The 18,133-nt window shown below is 44.6% G+C and overlaps 1 protein-coding gene across 2 annotated transcripts; it reads right to left on the bottom strand.

Moving 5' to 3' along the window:
* Positions 1-2,573: 2,573 nt before the first annotated feature.
* Positions 2,574-16,136, bottom strand: ATP5PO (ATP synthase peripheral stalk subunit OSCP). Of its 2 annotated transcripts, XM_032276596.1 has the most exons (7): positions 16,015-16,136; positions 14,749-14,799; positions 12,594-12,704; positions 9,133-9,262; positions 7,330-7,442; positions 3,056-3,142; positions 2,574-2,758 (listed from the first exon to the last, which is right to left on the bottom strand). In XM_032276596.1, the coding sequence occupies exons 1-7, from the start codon at positions 16,048-16,050 to the stop codon at positions 2,645-2,647; spliced, it is 642 nt and encodes a 213-aa protein (XP_032132487.1). In that variant the 5' UTR covers positions 16,051-16,136; the 3' UTR covers positions 2,574-2,644. The 2 variants fall into 2 exon arrangements, with proteins under 2 accessions (XP_032132487.1, XP_032132488.1); XM_032276597.1 differs by lacking the exon at positions 14,749-14,799 and having other exon boundaries at positions 16,015-16,109.
* Positions 16,137-18,133: the final 1,997 nt, after the last annotated feature.

The following is an 18,133-nucleotide window of genomic DNA, read 5'->3' as shown; positions in this document are numbered from 1 at the left end:
TAGCCAGCATAATTAAGGAAATACTTTATTCTCAAATATTTAATTTTTCTTCTCATTACAGAAGTTAATACTTGTTAATGCAGAAAATTCAGCAAGAAAAACAAAAGAAATAAAATCACTTAATGGAGATGTTCTTCTACACAAAAATAAAGGTTAAAGTTTTGATGCACTTCATTTCTGTATTATTTCTGTGTGTGTGCATTTTAAATACTCTTTTACTATTTATGTATTTATTTATGAGATGGAGTCTTGCTCTGTTGCCCAGGCCGTGCCTGGCCTCTTGTATTATTTAATAGCTAATTGGCATCAAAAACATCCCATATACAAGGTACCGTAAAACTTTCACCTTGGCTGGGTGCAGTGGCTCACACCAGTAATCCCAACACTTTGGGAGGCTGAGGTGGGTGGATCATGAGGTCAGGAGTTCGAAACCAGCCTGGCGAATATATGAAACTCCGTCTCTACTAACAAATACAAAAAATTAGCTGGATGTGGTGGCACGCACCGTGTAGTCTCAGCTACTCAGGAGGCTGAGGCAGGAGAATCGTTTGAACTCGGGAGGTGGAGGTTGCAGTGAGCTGAGATCGCACCATTGCACTCCAGCCTGGGCAACAGTACGAGACTCTGTCTCAAAAAAGAAAAAAAAAACTCAAAAAACAAAAAAACTTTCATCTTGATTTAAAAAAATATTGTGAAGAAAATAATTGTAGGCTGGGTACAGCAGCTCATGCCTATATTCCAGCACTTTGGGAGGCCAAGGCCAGCGGATCTCTTGAGCCTGGGAGTTAAAAACCAGCCTGAGCATCATGGCAAGACTCCATCTCTACTAAAAATACTAAAACTAGCTGGGTGTGGTGGTACCGCCTGTAGTTCGAGCTACTCGGGAGGCTGAGGTGGGAGGATGGCTTGAGCCCAGGAGGCTGAGGTTGAGGTTGCAGTGAGCCGTGGTCGTGCCCCCATACTCCAGCCTGGGTGACAGGGGCTGTCTCAAAAAACAAAACAAAACAAATCATTGTACACAGATCTCTGGGTTCTCTCTGGTGACCTTGTAAGGCGACATATGAAGCACCTCATCATTCCCCGACATTATATATTTGATCAACAGGAAGGTTGCCGAGTTTGAAAGATTTGGGCAGATTCAGCAGCTTGAGGCTCTAGCAAAGACAGTTTGTCCATTGGCAGTCACATGTCTGTAGGAGCTGATTGTGTATATGACGCCACCTTGTGCAGAGCGGGCCTCACTGCAGGCAGGAGCAGGCAGTGAGTCGGCGGAACCTGGAACGTGGTTGTGGCTGGGTTGCACTCAGCTGCGGAGACAGAGCTCAATATCCCGTGGCTTCGGTGAGAGGTCTATTTCTTCATGTTTAACAGCTCAGGGCAGCGGTCAGGCCTGCAGGGTGGCTTTGCCCTTGGCATGGCTTGCCATCTTGTCTGCATCTAGCCAGAGGGACATGAGGGCAGTCCAGGAAAGCACACATCACTTCCTCTCCTATCCCATTTGCTACAACTCAGCATCACATTAAGGTACTACCAGAGGCTCAAAAATACGGTCTTTAGCTGATAGCACTAGGCCCACCTAAAAGGTAGGTGAATGGACTTCAGGCCAACCAGCAGCCTCAGCACTCCTGGTTCCTGGAAAAGTTGAGGGGCCACATGTCTCTGCTGGTTATGTTAGGTGATGTAGTAAAAGCTCTGCCAGGAGGAAGCTGGAGTCGAAGCCAAGCATGAGAGCCAGGAGCGTCGTGCCAGTGGAGGGCATGCCGGTCCCAGCACTAGAATGCAGGGAGTAGCCTTGGGCCATGTCATTGCTCCTTAGGACTTCCTCGCTGCAATGGTCCTGCCCCTGCCCAACCAGGGGCAGTTCTGGGACGAGAACTGGTTTGTTGGCCCAAAGCTCCTGGAGGGTGACCAGGCAACAGGTGCCTGAGTGGGCTGTTACCTGGGGAACTCTTACTTTCTCTAGAGGCCAAGAGGTAAAATGTAGGGGGAGAGCTGACCTGGGAACTGGTTTTGGGAGAATTGGGAATATCTTAGGGACAAAATGGGAAGGGGCAGGGGACCTACCTACGATGACTTTTGCCAGTTTGCTCCAGCAACGTGTCAGGGCGTGCTGTCAGTTGCACAGTGGGACAAACGTGGGCTCTGGAGCCTGGCGACCAGCTGTCTACACAGGTGATTCTGAGCCCCTCAATCTCTTTCCTCATTTGTAAAGTGGGGCGATGTCTGTCCCACCCGTATGACAAGGTGTGTTCATGTTAGGACTAAGGGTATTTTACTAGAAAGAGGCCTCCCTGGAGAACTGATGGAGCAAGCACAGATCCGACAACCTAGCAGGGACCAGGGGTTCTGATCAACCCTTGAAAACATGGGATTTTGGCAGGCAGTACCAGACTGACTTTGCTAAGTGACTATGTGCTAGGTGCCATGTCTAAACAATCTATTCCTAAAAACAGTCTACTCAAATTCTCTAGGCCAAAAGGGCTTTTTGACCTTTATACTCAGGGGATACCAAAAGGAAGACATAAAAGTAAACCCTTCTACATTCTACTTTAAAAGATAGTGAACATACTATGGTCTGTTCTGGAAGCTTTTTATTGTTGCTCCAAGTTTAAGAATTTTCACTGATGGCAGAAGAACAACACTGTCAGATAACCTCCCGCATAGCCTTGCTCAGCTTCTGAATCTTGGTCTTGGCAGACATGTCAACGTATTTCTCTCCAATGCGCACAATCATTCCACCCATGATCGATGGATCAGTCTACAAAAGAAAACAGATTGGAAATGTGAAAACACACTAATCAAACGGGACGCATGAAAAAGTGCTTTGAAAGGCTAAACGTGCCACACAAATGTAAGATGTTACAATTACACCTAGAAAAAGGCAAAAGTAAAACTGCACAGAGTCAGATAATCGTTTAAATTTAAAATAAATACAAAATTTTAACTACAAAAAAATTAGTACAGAATCAGATCTAATATTTCATTAATACTTTCTGTAGTCATTTTAAATTTAAAATAACCTGAGGAAACATACCATAAATAATTTAAAACCCACCTTAACCTCCAATTTCAATATCTGGCCTTGACTTAGGAAGCTCTTCAGGACTGTTTTTAATTCAGAGAGTGTGGCTTCTTCTAAAGGCTGAAAGACAAAAACCATCCTTTCAATTTAGATAACGCAAAATAGAAACTTCCATGGTTAAAACACACCAGGCCCACATCACCAAGACAGGCCTGTGAGCTCCTCCACTAGCTACGTGGGACCATCGTGGAGTGGCACGGCAGCACTACCTCCCTGTTCGCGCTGGTGGTTCAGGGAGCACGGGAAGGCCCTGCCTCACAGCATCACCCAGGCAGCTCCCACTCGGTGGTTCATGGACGGCCCCTAAATGCCACTCCCTGTCTCTGCTCTGTGTGCTAGCAGAACAATGTGGAACGAAAGAGGAAAAGCTCTAAAGTTGATAATGCTTGAAGATGCAGCCCCATCAATGCAGGAGGATAAGGCCTCTCCTGGGTGCAGCCCCAGGGTCATGACATGTCCCCATCATGTCCCTGCGTGAAAAGTTGCCATTTTAACCTGGTTTTACATCTTTATGTTTCTCGAGCTCCATGCTGTCATCTCCCCGCATCCACGTTACCTGGAGCTCTGGCAGGCCACTCCACGCTCTGAACCCCAGGGAGAGAACCTGGAGCAGCTGCTTTTCCTGAAGTCAGCTCAGCTCCATAATCTACTTTAGAGCAAGCACCCTCAACGTCCCGACTGCATTCACCTCTCAGCCCCAACCGTTACTCCTGGTTAGCTGGTGTTACAATGGTGAAAATGAAAAAAGCCCCCTCACCCCCCACCCCCCGCTTTTTTTGGAGACTGAGTCTTGTTCTGTCACCCAGGCTGGAATACAGTGGTGAGAACTTGGCTCACTGCAGCCTCTGGCTCCCGGGTTCAAGTGATTCTCCTGCCTCAGCCTCCCAAGTAGCTGGGATTACAGGCTCATGCCACCGCACCTGGCTAATTTTTAAATTTTTAGTAGAAACAGCATTTTACCACGTTGGCCAGGCTGGTCTTGAACTCCTGGCCTCAAGTGATCCACCCAGCTGAGTCTCGCAAAATGCCGGGATTACAAGCCTGAGCCACCGTGCCCTACTGCAAAGACCCTTTTTTAACCTGTCATAAATCCTACCTCCCTAGCCTCTCCCCTAAGAGCCTAAAGAAATTTAGCAAAAAAAAATTTGTATCTTTGTAAAGATCTAACAATATCCTTTTTTTTGGCAGGGGGTGGTGATGGCCAAAGTCTATTCATGTGCAAAACATTATTTGCTGAGACTGCAAGGTTACGGAATTCTGAAACATACACATCCTCCACTGAGACATGTACCAACTGCCAGGTGCCTGACTATGCCAGGTATTTCACACGTACTATCTCCCTTAATGTGGGCAACCCTGGGAGCCAGCAGTTATGATTCCCATTTTACAGATGAGGGAACTGAAGATCAGAGTGGTTAAGAAACTCACCTGAGGTCACATCAGCAAGTCAGGACTAACCCCAATATTTGAAATTGGTCTGTGTATTTCTAAAGCCTGTGCTCCTAGTCACTCATCAAGGTGTAATTTTTTCCATACAGTACAGACTTATACACCCAGTGATATTAACATCAAAAGCATTAGTAAGAGTTGGTTCTAAGATCTTTTGCAAAAATAAGCATCCTTTAAAAGAAAACCATGTCCTTCTGGCCGGGTGCGGTGGCTCATGCCTGTGGTCCCAGCACTTTGGGAAGCCGAGGCAGGTGGATGGCTTGAGGTCAGGAGTTTGAGACCAGCCTGGCCAACATGGTGAAACCTCTTCTCTAGTGAAAATACAAAAAATTAGCTGGGCATGGAGGAGGGTGCCTAAAATCCCAGCTACCTGGGAGGCTGAGGCAGAAGAATCGCTTGAACCTGGGAGGTGGAGGTTGCAGTGAGCCAAGATTGTGCCACTGCACGCCAGCCTGGGTGGAGAGTGAGACTCAGCCTCAAAAAGAAAATCATGTCCTTGTATGCACTGAAGAATGTCCTGCACCAGCACTTCACGATGGGTGACCGGGGGGCAGGTGAATGCCAACCTGTGCCACACTGTTAGGGATTCCCAGTGCGGCCACAGAGGGAGCCCTGCCTATGTCTGGGCTATAATGATTGTAGCCAGGTACATGTTTTGGGGGCACCAACTACTGACCTACAAGTGTGCAAATAAGTATGATGTACTAGGATGGTTCTCCTTGAAACTGTGCTAACTGGAAAGGTAGAGTGTCCTCTCAATGCTAGAACTATTTTATTTTTTGACAGAGTCTCACTCTGTTGCCAGGCTGGATTGCAGTGGCATGATCTCAGCTCACTGCAACCTCTGCCTCCTGGGTTCAAGCAATTCTCTTGCCTCAGCCTCCTGAGTAGCTGGGATTACAGGTGCGAGCCACCATACCCAGACAATTGTTGTATTTTAGTAGAGATGGGGCTTCATCTATTGGCCAGGATGGTCTCAATCTTGACCTTGTGATCCACCTGCCTCAGCCTCCCAAGTGCTGGGATTTACAGGCGTGAGCCACCGCACCCAGCCAAATGCTAGAATTATTAATCTAGATGAGGTCAGATGCGATGAATCCCAAGTAAATCTGCCACACTCTCCTGTTTTCCTGTAGAGTGGGCTATGCTACATTTGACTGAGCTACACAGGGAAGAAAACACGTATTTAAGACAACAACAGAAGCAATTCTAGGGAGCAATGTAGTGTAGCATAAGGAATATGGACTTCTAAGAGGCCTGTGTTCAAATTCTGGTCCCACCTCGTAAGACCTTGGGTAAGCGACTTCATTTCCCTGCGTTCAGTTTCCTCATCTGTAAAATGAGGATAATTATACTTCTATCTCACATGAATCTTTTGATACTGTATAAAATAATGAAGTACTCAGCCCATTATAGCCTACTCTATCAAGTCAAAAAGATACAAAGGCCCATCTGCTCTACTCCTTCCCATTTGCCACCACAAAAGAGGAAAGATTAGTAACTCTAGTTTCAGGCCGGGTGTGGCAGCTTACACCTCCACTCCCAGCACTTTAGGTGGCCAAGGCAGGTGGATCACTTGAGCCCAGAAGTTTGAGACAAGCCTGGGGAACACGGTAAAGCCCCATCTCTACAAAAATACAAAACAATTAGCTGGGTGTGGTGGGGGTGCACCTGTGGTCCCAGCTACGCAGGAGGATCACATGAGCCCAGGAGGTTGAGGCTGCAGTTAGGTGTGACTGTACCACTGCACTCCAGCCTGGGTGACAAGGTAAGACTCTGTCTCAAAAACATAAACTCAGGCCGGGTTCGGTGGCTCACGCCTATAATCCCAGCACTTTGGAAGGCTGAGGCGGGCAGATCGCCTGAGGTCAGGAGTTCGAGGCCAGCCTGGCCAACATGGTGAATCCGTCTCTACTGAAAATATAAAAATTGGCTGTGTGCATTGGCTCACGCCTGTAATCCCAGCACTTTGGGAGGCTGAGATGGGTGGATCATGAGGTCAGGAGATTGAGACCATCCTGGCCAACATGGTGAGACCCCATCTCTATTAAAATACAAAAATTAGCTGGGCGTGGTGTCGCGTGCCTATAATCCCAGCTACTTGGGAGGCTAAGGCAGGAGAATTGCTTGTACCCAGGAGGCAGAAGGTGTAGTGAGCCAAGATCACACCACTGCACTCCAGACTGGTGACAAAGCAAGACTCCTTCTAAAAAAAAAAAAAAAAATTAGCTGGGTATGGTGGCGGGCATCTGTAATCCCAGTTTTTCAGGACACTGAGGCAGGAGACTTGCTTTAACCTGGGAGGCAGAAGCTGCCGTGAGCTGAGATCACACCATTGCACTCTAGCCTGGGTGACAGAGTGAGACTCTCTCTCAAAGGAAAAAAATTAGCCGGGTGTGGTGGTGGGCACCTGTAATCCCAGCTACACAGGGGGCTGAGGCAGGAGAATTACTTGAACCCAGGGGGCAGAGGTTTCAGTGAGCCGAGATTGTGCCATTGCACTTTCAGTAAACTACTTCAAGTGGTAGGTCTAAACCACTCTTTTCTAACACATTTTGATGTTCTTTACATTTAGCCCGGGCCTTATGAATAATCAATGGTTACAAAAGCACTAGTAAGATATATGCTGACGTTTCCAAAGCAAAGGGTCACAGAAGCTGCTATAAAAATGAAGCAAACATCCCAGCTGACAAGTTACTTTTCCCAATTTCTTGATTTTACCTTGTTTTTTCCCTTTTCTGCAAAAGGCGACACATGTAACATCAAGGCAAACACAGCAGCAACAACCTGTTACTTACAGATGCAGTGGTCACTGTGCAAGGCACCTCTCCACGGTGGACACTCATCATAGTAGCAAAGGCAGAAACAACTCCTTGGGTATTGCTTAAGCGACCATTTTCAGCAAGCAAATCTGGCGAAGTGAAGGTGTCTCAGTAATATGAAACTCACTTGAACAAGTTATTCATGAAGCTGTATACTTAATCCAAAACACAAACTTAAGATTTCTGGCCTTAAAACACCATACTGAGTGGCACATGCCTATAATCCTAACTACTGGAGGCTGAGGTGTGAGGATTGCTTGAGGCCATGAGTTCAAGACCAGCCAACATAGTGAGATCCTGTCTCTACAAAAAACATTAGGGCTTGGTGGTACGTGTCTATAGCCCCAGCTACTCAGGAAGCTGAGGCAGGAAGATTGCTTGAGCCCAGCAGTTTAAGGCTATAGGGGGCTATGACTGTGCTACTACACCCCAGCCTGGGTGAAGGAGTAAGATCTTGTCTGTTCAAAGTCACAGTATATTCAATGTCCTTTAAGAATGTGAATGGAGGCTGAGTGTAGTGGCTCATGTCTGTAATCCCAGCACTTTGGGAGCCTGAGGTGGGCAGATCCCTTGAGTCCAGGAGTTTGAGACCAGCCTGGGTAACACGGTGAAACCCCGTCTCTACAAAAAGACCCACAAAAATTAGGTGGGTGTGGTGGCGCATGCCTATAGTCCCAGCTACTCAGGAGGCTGAGGCAGAAGGAGTACTTAAGCCCAGCAGGCAGAGGTTGCAGTGAGGTGAGACTGTTCCACTGCACTCCAGCCTGGGTGACAAGAGAGGCACATCCAGTCTAAATTAATTAAAAAAAAAAAAAAAAAAAAAAATGAATGGAGATGATACAACTTGTTATTTAAAATGCATATCCAATTTTATTTTATTTTTTTTAATAGACCATACTGACAAGGATTCAAATTAGTAGGTATGGGGAGTTTTCACCCATACGGATCTGCAACAGACTTCTTATACTCAGCTTGCAATCTGATTTTATATTTAGGTTACAGATTATAACGCTGGCTACAGATTCAAAGATGATAACATGAATACACTTTCCTTGGAACTTTTGAGCTGGTTATGAGGATCTGAGAAGCAACCCCAGCCACAGAGTGGCTCATGCCTGTAATCCCAGCACTTTGGGAGACCAAGGCAGACAGATGGCTTGAGCCCAGGAATTCAAGACCAGGCTGGGTGACATGGAGAAACCCTATCTCTACAAAAAATACAAAAAATTAGCTGGGCGTGGTGGTGTGTGCTGTATTCCCAGCTACTATGGAGGCTGAGGTGGGAGGACGGCTTGAGCCTGGGAGACTGAGGCTACACTGAGCTGAGATTGTGCCACTGCACTCCAGCCTGAGTGAAAAAGATGTCTTAAAAAAAAGAAAAGAAAAGAAAAGAAAAAAAGGCAAAAGAAAAAGAAAAGTAGTCCAAATGTATCTGAGAATGCAAATGTCTCTAAGGATCAAGGTACAGCCACAGGCCACAAACCTGTGGCTTTCTTGGTAGGTAACACATTGGCCGCCTCCATGGCTGAAACTACTGACTATTCAATTAGACATTCTTAGGTCCTAGTATCCTTTAGACAGTGCTCTTCACACTTTAATGTGCAAACAATTCACTTAGGGAGCTGTTTAAGATGGAGACTCCGACTCAGCAGGTTGCTGTGAGGCCTGGGATGCTTCACTGCCAACAGGCTCCCAAGTGATACTGATGCCCACGGTCCAGGGACCACATTTCCAATCACAGTTTTAAGACACCTCAAACGAAAAAGTTCTCATACTCACTGATCAGGTTGGCCGTGAGGGGAGAGAACCTCTCTTTTGCTATGATGTCACTTAGGCTTTTCACTTTAATGGAATGCTTCACATAGGGATTCAAAACAGAAGCAGCCACTTTGGGTTCCTTCAGGATTTGCTGAAAGTTTCAAAAAATAATTTCTTAAATTTTTCAGAGCACAAATGAAGGATGTGTCATGCACATACATTCTTTCTTTCTTTTTTGGAGACAAAGTGTCACTTTGTTGCCCAGGCTGGAGTGCAGTGGGGAAATCTTGGCTCACTGCAACCCCTGCCTCCCAGGTTCAAGTGATTCTCTTGCCTCAGCCTCCTGAGTAACTGGGAATACAGGTGCGTGCCACCACGCCTGGCTAATTTTTGTATTTTTAGTAGAGATGGGGTTTTGCCATGTTGGCCAGAGTTGGTCTTCAACTCCCGGCCTTAAGTGATCCACCCACCTCAGCTTCCCAAAGTGCTGGGATTACAGGCATGAGCCACTGCGCCCGGCCATGCACACACTTTCTTATGAATTAAACTAGCACTGCCAAAGAATATATGAAAAAAAGATTATAATCAAATAATTTTTTGACTGCCTTTCAGAATACACTTGACTACACCAGGATTTTATAAGGATAGCATGATGTTTAAAAACACTATATGAAGTTTCTTACATTTTTTTGCTTTTCAAGAAAGATTTATAAAACACTAAGCAGATGAAACTTCATTTGACTGCATATTTTAATGTATTTAAGAGAGTAACAGTCTGGCTTTTCTAGCAGTGCTGTTTCTAGAGTGCAGACCTAAAAAATGTGTTCGGACTGCAGAGGCTTCCTCGCCGTTCCCGCGGAGGGGCTCTGCCTCTTACAGGGCTCCAGGGAACCCAGCAGATTCTGCGAGACCTCTGATGCTGCCACAGCAACCCCAAGGAGTCTGAGAGGCAGAGTGGACAAAAAAACAGGAGCACAACCATCACGGGAAACAACCTCCTTCTCATTTTGTTGTATCACAAACATCTGAACTCAGTGACCAAATGCCGCTTCCAGCATGTTATTCCAGGTTCCCACAAACCAGCAATGGCAGTTTCCAGTCAAACACCTTCAGTAACTCAACCCTCTATGCCTTTCAATTACTCTCCTAGCACCTCCCAGGCTCCTGGCCAGAATCCTAACTGTCTCTGACCCAGGATACTGGTCAGATATTATCATCCAATGCTAACATTTCCACTTGAGTGACCCCATAGAAATGACATTTTTCCATAAAAAATGCAAGTATATATAGATTTAAAGCATTCTGGAATTTAGGTTACCTAGTTTTTCATGTTTATCTGTGTCTCCTGCATCATCCAGAGGACAGTTAGTATGATGCTTGTATCATCCTTCCCTCTTAGTGGCAAAACATTGCTAATTTTCATTTATAAAAGAGTCTTAAGGTAATTGCCTCCCATTTTCTCCATGTCTTGACTTTCAGGCTTCAGACAAACTCCATTCTAATGTTCACAATCCAAGTCATTCTCTCCATTGTAAGCTCAATGCGTTTAAAATGGGCGTAACCAACAAGCAGCAGACAATAACCATCACCTCCAAAAATGCCTGTGAGACCCCATCTGCACCTGCAGGCCCTTCCCTCAAATGTGTCCAACAATAGGGCTGGGCCCCCTGGGCTCTAAGAGTTTATCTCACCAGCTAAGCAGAGATAAAAGGTTAAAGGAAGGAATATGGAGCTAAAATTATTCTGTCTGTGAAGACGAAGACGCTCAAGCGAAAAATGAATAAAATATATAAACAGTACAGAATAGTAATACTTATTGAATATACATACAGTGATGAATATAGAACATAACTATTATTACTCTATACAACTAGCCTATGAATTGTTTTCCTAAACAATAAAAACTTACAGATATGTGAATTAAAGAATGAAGAATCTTTTTTTTTCAGACGAAGTCTTGTTCTATCCCCCAACCTAGCGTGCAGTGGTGTGATCTCAGCTCACTGCAACCTCTGCCTCCCGGGTTACAGAATTCTCCTGCCTTAGCCTCCTGAGTAGCTGGGATTACAGGTGCACATCGCCACGCCCGGCTAATATTTTGTATTTTGGTAGAGACAGGGTTTCTCCATGTTGCCCAGGCTGATCTTGAACTCCTGAGCTCAGGCAATCCACCCGCCTCGGCCTCCCAAAGTGCTAGGATTATAGGCGTGTGCCACCGCACCTGGCCAAGAATCAAGAATCTTAAAAGCAAGAAAGAACCAAAATTTCTCTGAAGAGACTATATGCTAGACTGGGTCTCCCTCACCTTTTCTAATGCAGACCGTATTGCCAGTGGTGCCGGCTAGAAAATCAAAGAGGGAAGCAACAGAATGTGTAGGAACTTGTTAACTAGAAAATTCAGTGAAAACAAAAGCAAACATTCTCCTTTTCAGTTACAATGTAGGCCTCTATTAATACAGTTTCTTTATTCTGCTTTGCATGTTAAAAAAAAAAAAGTAAAAAACATCCTGCAGCAGCCTCACAGTCTTTGCCTCTCAGTCCTCTATTACCACTGGGAGCCCACACCCCTTTATTAATGCTGCTGCCCAGCGTGTCTCACCCTGTCATTCTTCTCTCACATTTTGGGAATAAAATAATTAAAAGGTCTACCAAAATAATGAAAAGGTCTACATGGTTACTTCTGGGGTTCTGGCAATTGCAAAGGCATCTTTACCAAATGAAAACTTGTAAGACATATTGGAGCCTCCTCTGATTCAACAAGCATAGAATACGGTAATTAGAATCCGAGAAAAAGGTTTCATGAAAACAAATTCTCAGTAAAACCAAATCACAATATATTCTAAAGACCCAGCCCATAAGCATAGATTTTTAAAGGTGGCTTTTAAATTCTCTTCTGAAATAGCGATTTTCCTAAATTATCACCTTATATTTTAATTTTATATTTCTGCCTTTTCTTAGCCCTAAATCTTGGTTCCTAATACTATGTATCTGTTTGTTCTTTTTTTTTTTTTGAGACGGAGTTTCACTCATGTTACCCAGGCTGGAGTGCAATGGCGCAATCTCGGCTCACCGCAACCTCTGCCTCCTGGGTTCAGGCAATTCTCCTGCCTCAGCCTCCTGAGTAGCTGGGATTACAGGCACGCACCACCATGCCCAGCTAATTTTTTGTATTTTTAGTAGAGACGGGGTTTCACCATGCTGACCAGGATGGTCTCGATCTCTTGACCTCGTGATCCACCCGCCTCGGCCTCCCAAAGTGCTGGGATTACAGGCTTGAGCCACTGCGCCCGGCCTGTTTGTTCTTTTTATATAAGTTTCAGAACAATAAACGCTCAATATTATTACTAAAAACATGTTTACATCGCTTTTTCCCAGTTCTTTTTCTTGTAGGATATACCTCATTAGGGAGGCACAGTCAAATAACCAAAGAAAAAAATATACAAAGAGGAACTTAATATGTAACGAATAGAAAAGCTACTTACTGCTACTCTCAACAACTCCTTTTCTACTTGCTCCAGCTTTTTCTGTTTTGATGCAGCAGAATAAAGAGCCGTGGCATAGCGACCTTCAACACCGTGTACCTGAACAGGAGGCTTTAAAAAATAGGTGGGATAGGGGAGGAAGGAAAAAGGAAAACCAGTTAAGACAACAGTATACACTAAAGAGCAGAATTTAAAATTTATATTTTAAAAAATATATCTCTTTAACACAAACAGTTTAAATATGTCATCCAACAGCTGTCCTAAACAGTAATTTGCAAGTAAATTAGGGATGTTTCCTTGGTCAGGTCACTCAAGCTTTGAGTCTCCAATTCCTCAACTGTAAAATAAGGGGCTTAGTAGGCAGTCTCTAAAGTCCCTTCCAGGTTTACCTACCTTTATCAATTACTTGCACTTTAATTTTGAGACGAGCTTATGTTTCCTTTGAACTCAGTAACTATTTAGTTTCAAGTATGGTAGATTGTGAACGCTGATAAGACAGTTTTGAGCATGTTAGAGCTAGGAAAACAGGTGTTTATGAAACATACAAGTATACTTTTATACATTTCATACCAACACTATACATTTTCCCTTACATGGCCTCCCCATCCATGTTCAATTTAACAGAGCCCTTTAGCAATTTACAAAAAAACCTGATGCTTGAATTATTTTTCACAATAAACTGTAGACTTTTTTCTACCACTTATGTATGACTACATGTTCTTAGTGGTGCTGTATGGTTGTAGTGGGAAAGCTCAGGCTTGGATGACAAAGATTTAGTTCCAGTCTAGCTTTAAGACTAAGCTGAGTAACCCCAGGTATATTTTCCCAGGGCCTCAGTTTCCCTCCTTGTAAAATGGGAAGACCAGTTACTCCCTAACACTGTTATGACATTTTAAGCTCTCACATGAAGGATAAAATGATTTTGATCATTTGATTTGAGAGACTTGGGGCTTGTAATGATGGGACATAATAATTATTTTCCTAAATTCCACCTGATGTGGGTTCATTAAGAACATAGATCTCATATTATAATCTTTTTCCAAGGGGAGGATTGGCTCACTGTTGATTTGGTAGGGGAAAAGTGTGGGTAGGCTAGATGGCCCAGCACATCTTTGAGAAGTTCCTGCTCCCTGACAGTTGAATCAATTCTCTATCACACAGGTAACTGTCCTTAATCAAATAAAGAATTTCAAAATAACCCACAGAAATGGAGTCAGACTTCATGTTCCAACAGGGCTGCTACCCGCTGTTAGCCATGTGTCATTTCTGGAGGCCTCCTGGGGAGCTTCATTTATTATGTGTCACTAATAGTTTTCTTTATCTGGGGGCAACTGGACTACTGGTTTGAAAGGAAAGGGACTGGCAACTCTCAGAAATAGTGAGCCTCCTTGGTGCTTAGTGGAGAGAAAGGGTGTAAAGAGTATGAATAGTCCTTACCAGAATGGAACATGGAGATTTGCAACAGAATTACATTAGAAACCAAGGTACCTTGATTTTTTTTTTTTTAAGATGGAGTCTCACACTGTTGCCTGGGCTGGAGTGCAGTGGTATGATTTTGGCTCACTGTAACCTCTGCCTCCTGGGTTCAAGCAATTCTCCTGCCTCCCAAGTAGCTGGGATTATAAGCGCCTGCTACCATGACTAGCTCATTTTTTGCATTTTTGGTAGAGACGGGGTTTCACCTTGTCAGTCAGGCTGGTCTTGAACTCCTGACCTCATGATTTGCCTGCCTCGGCCTCCCAAAGTGTTGGGATTACAGGAGTGAGCCAGTGCACCCGGTCTGGTATCTAGATTTTAGTGTCAACTCCTGTAATAACTTTCTGTAATAACTTGGGCATGCCACTTTGTTAAACCTGTTTCTTTCATTAAAAGAATAAGTAAATGCTAGCTTAAATATTTTAGAGGGATAATGGAAAAACAAATGATTTAAAAAAAGTCCTCATATTTAAAGATTACGCATAGGCCTGTCACAAAGCAAGTACTCAACATCATTCCTTTTTCCACCCTACACACACCTCACATTCTGGGAACCAAGATGGGCAAAAATGTTTAGACAGTAACTACCCAAAAATCCATGCCCTTAACTGTACTGTACTGCTGTTTGACTCACACCTTCATGTGCTTTATAATTACAGAAGAACATAAATTAACATACCCTCACAAGCTTGGCAAATGGTCTGACCACAGATGCACTGAAGTATCGAACCTTCAAAGCAATAAAGGAAAATAGATCAAACAAGATTACTTGAAGGATTTCTGCATTTAACTCAGTAACAACAAAACAATTTTTTAAATGACCTTAAAATCATTAGTTTTGTCTCTTTGTATCATCACATATTACAAGAGGATGAGCTACTTTTTATTACTAAGGAGTAAACTTACCCAGTGAGGATTATCTCAAGTTGCTTGGGAAATCACCTTCCCACTAACCTCCTAGTTTGCCAGGAATGGGCTGAGACTACACCTGTATGATAGAGAAACACTAACTTCCAAGGAGTGCATGTTTCAAAAATATTTAAAGAAAATTTTGGCGTTTCTATTACAACACCCTTAGGCAGATAATTTGCAACAGATGTACCTTCCTCGGAATCCAAATGCTATCTGAAAATAAAGATACGTTTTTTGAGTACTGCCGCAGAGTTTGATGTGGCAAGACGCCCTAGATGTGAGAGACGGTCTCCTGCTCATCAGAAGACAGAGCTGGAATCCAAAAATCACCTGCAAGCGCACAGGTCACAGATCACAGGTCACCTTCAAATACTTCCAGCTATGGAATGTGTTTTATCAAAACTGCTTGTGAAGATGAAAAGACTTTTTAACGCTTACGTAAAAATCCCTAGGATGCAGGGAAGGGGTCATGATACGTAAAGGACCATGGCGAGACGCAGTACAAACAGCATAAAATTTTTTCAAACTCCATCTTTTGGGTGACTCCATGGGTTCAAATCTCAATTCTACCACTTACTAGTTGAGCAGCCAGACTCATTTAAACTTTTCGGCCTTATTTTCTTTACAAAACTGTGAAATGTGTTTTACGAATATTCCTTAGCATTATTAGCGATCTCTGACAAGTTTTACCACAATGGCAAAGAGAGCCGATTTAGGGAATAGGCCGTGCCCCTTCCCAGGAATCCAGCGAAGCGCAGACCCTCTCTCCGGCGCCTCTCAGGCTAGCAGTTCCCAGGGCTGTGCTCGGAGGACGCCAAGGTCATGGTACGCGCAGCCTTGCGCTTACTGCCCCGTAAGCATCCCGGGGGACAAACACTGGGTCGCCCTGAGCCGCCTCCAGTCGCCGGGCCCCGCATCCTTGAAGACTGCCAGATTTCCCCAACCGAAGCATCGCACCCTCGCGCTCAGGGTCTGGTACCGGTCACCCCAGGAGGGATCCTCCCACTGGCTCTCAGGACCACCTTTCTCTCACCTGCCGAGACAGCCCGGGCACTGCTGGGGCGGCCATCTTCTCCCGGGCGGCTGTAGGTCAAACCAGAGTGGGAAGACAGAGGTGCACAAGGGCGCACGCGCACGTTAGCGTAACCGCTAGGTTTTCTGGGAAGTGTCGGTCGTAGGGCGTCAGGCGGCATGCGCAGAGACCTCCCTCCAGCTGGGAGTTGTAGTTCTTAGCAGCGGTAAGGGCTGGACCCTGGGGGTGGAGCCAGAGGGCTTCGACTGCACCTGAAAATGAAATCCTTCTTACTGGCTAAGCGACCCTCGCTGTAGAATGGATTTGCTGTCTCTAGTTTAAAATTTACGTTTAGGTAAATATGGTGGCATTTGTTCAGTTTCACAGTTATTACCAGCGTCACTGGCTTCTTTACACTTCCTTCATAACATGCTAAAGCCAGCATCAATGGCTTTTTCTCAGGCTGCATACAAAGACAAAACCAAACCAAAACAAAAAGCCCCCAGGAACCTTGCCCCTCCAGGAGCAGACATCACGTCCCTCTTACCTGGGCCATGACTGCCCACTGTTAAATAAAACATTATTCAGTGATGCTTGTTGGTAAGGAAGACTTTATTCAGGACCATAGCGATGGATATAGGGCCAGTGCAACTGAGCCTTGGAGTTAGTAGAGAGATTGAGCTCAACTCCTCTTAAATTCCCATAATGGCCAAGAAGCAGTGGGAAGGTCAGTGGATATAAAATTACTAAGAGGAAACAAGTGTAAGGGGGATTCTGGCTAAATAGACGTAAAGAAATCTTGTAGAAGATGGGCCAGGGTGATCAGACATCACCTGGGGGATGGTGAAAGATGAGGACCCTGATCAGATATCAAGGATGATCAGTTATCAGGAATTGGGGGTTCTGGCTAAACTGACTTAGCAGTTTTGGTAAAACTAGATTTTTGCAAGGAGGTGCATAGATAGGCCTAGGAGAAGGTTCAGAATGTTAGATATAGTGAACCCCAAGTTTCTCTTCAAAGAATCAGTGTGTCAGTGTTCAGGTCTCTTATTCTTAATTCTCCACTTTAAAGTTTGACTACCTTGTAGTTTCAGTAAGCAAACATTTCCACCAGTTCTAATCACTAGTTCACATCTGCTCCCCTGGTCCCCTGCTCCGTCCTGACTCATTCTGGTCACCTGCTCTAGTCACCTGCTTTGACCTCTGGTCACCTAGTCTGATCTGCCTGTAACCGTTCTTCCCACCAAACTACCCACCTGCCACTCCAGCTTGTGCCCCTGCTCCTTTTAAAATAGCCAATTGGAATTAGGCTAGACTGTGCAATCTAACCCTAGGCAACAGGGGAATGACACAGCAGCAGTGGTGACCTCCATCAGGAATAAGTACCCCTTCCCCTCCCTTGTCCAGGTGTGTGCTGGACATTGTTCCATCGTGAACCACACGCTTCTATAGAAGTAAATTGCCTTGCTGCGGAAATTTATATTAGAGCGCTACTTCTTTTGTGGAACAGAAAATTTTACATATAACAAGAAGCCTTACTGAAGTTTGGCCAAGCAAAAGCAAAGAATCTTTGTGGCCCTCCATTCTGCTCCTTTCTCCCTCATCTCACCTGAGTATAGAACTGAGCTGTTGGTTTGTGAGGGTATGTGGGATTCTGGTGACTAGATTCTTGATTATGGCGAGGGCAGAGTGACTATCTGAGCATCATGCCTAAAAGAGGAGAGCTGGGGTTTGAGCAAATTTGATATTGAAGTTGAGAACTGGAAATCAGCCTTGGATAGTTTCTCCGCATGCATAAAAACAACCTATCTTCAGCCCAGTCTCTAGAATTCAAACTCCATTGAATTTTCTCCTCTGTCAGAGAAGAGACTGGCTGGCAGAGCAAGGGTCAGTATTCCTGGTTGTAATAGTGGGGGTTCATAACCAACTTAAAAAAAAGTTTTATGTTCAGATTTATTAAAGAAACACATTAATTCACTATTTTGCCCTTTTAGAAAGCAGTTTTCTCATTGTTAATTTTTTTTTTTTTTTTTTTTTAGACAAGGTCTTGCTTTGTCACCCATGCTGGAGTGCAGCGGTGTGATTTCAACTCACTGCAACTTCTGCCTCTGGGTTGGAGAGTTGGAGAGGCAGGGGAAGC

The sequence above is a fragment of the Sapajus apella genome, unplaced genomic scaffold, assembly GCF_009761245.1.
Source record: "Sapajus apella isolate SASKATOON/1434 unplaced genomic scaffold, GSC_monkey_1.0 scaffold8, whole genome shotgun sequence".
Classification (NCBI taxonomy): Eukaryota; Metazoa; Chordata; class Mammalia; order Primates; family Cebidae; genus Sapajus; species Sapajus apella.
Note: the sequence above shows the minus strand (reverse complement) of the source record. Positions and strands in the feature narration are given on the sequence as shown.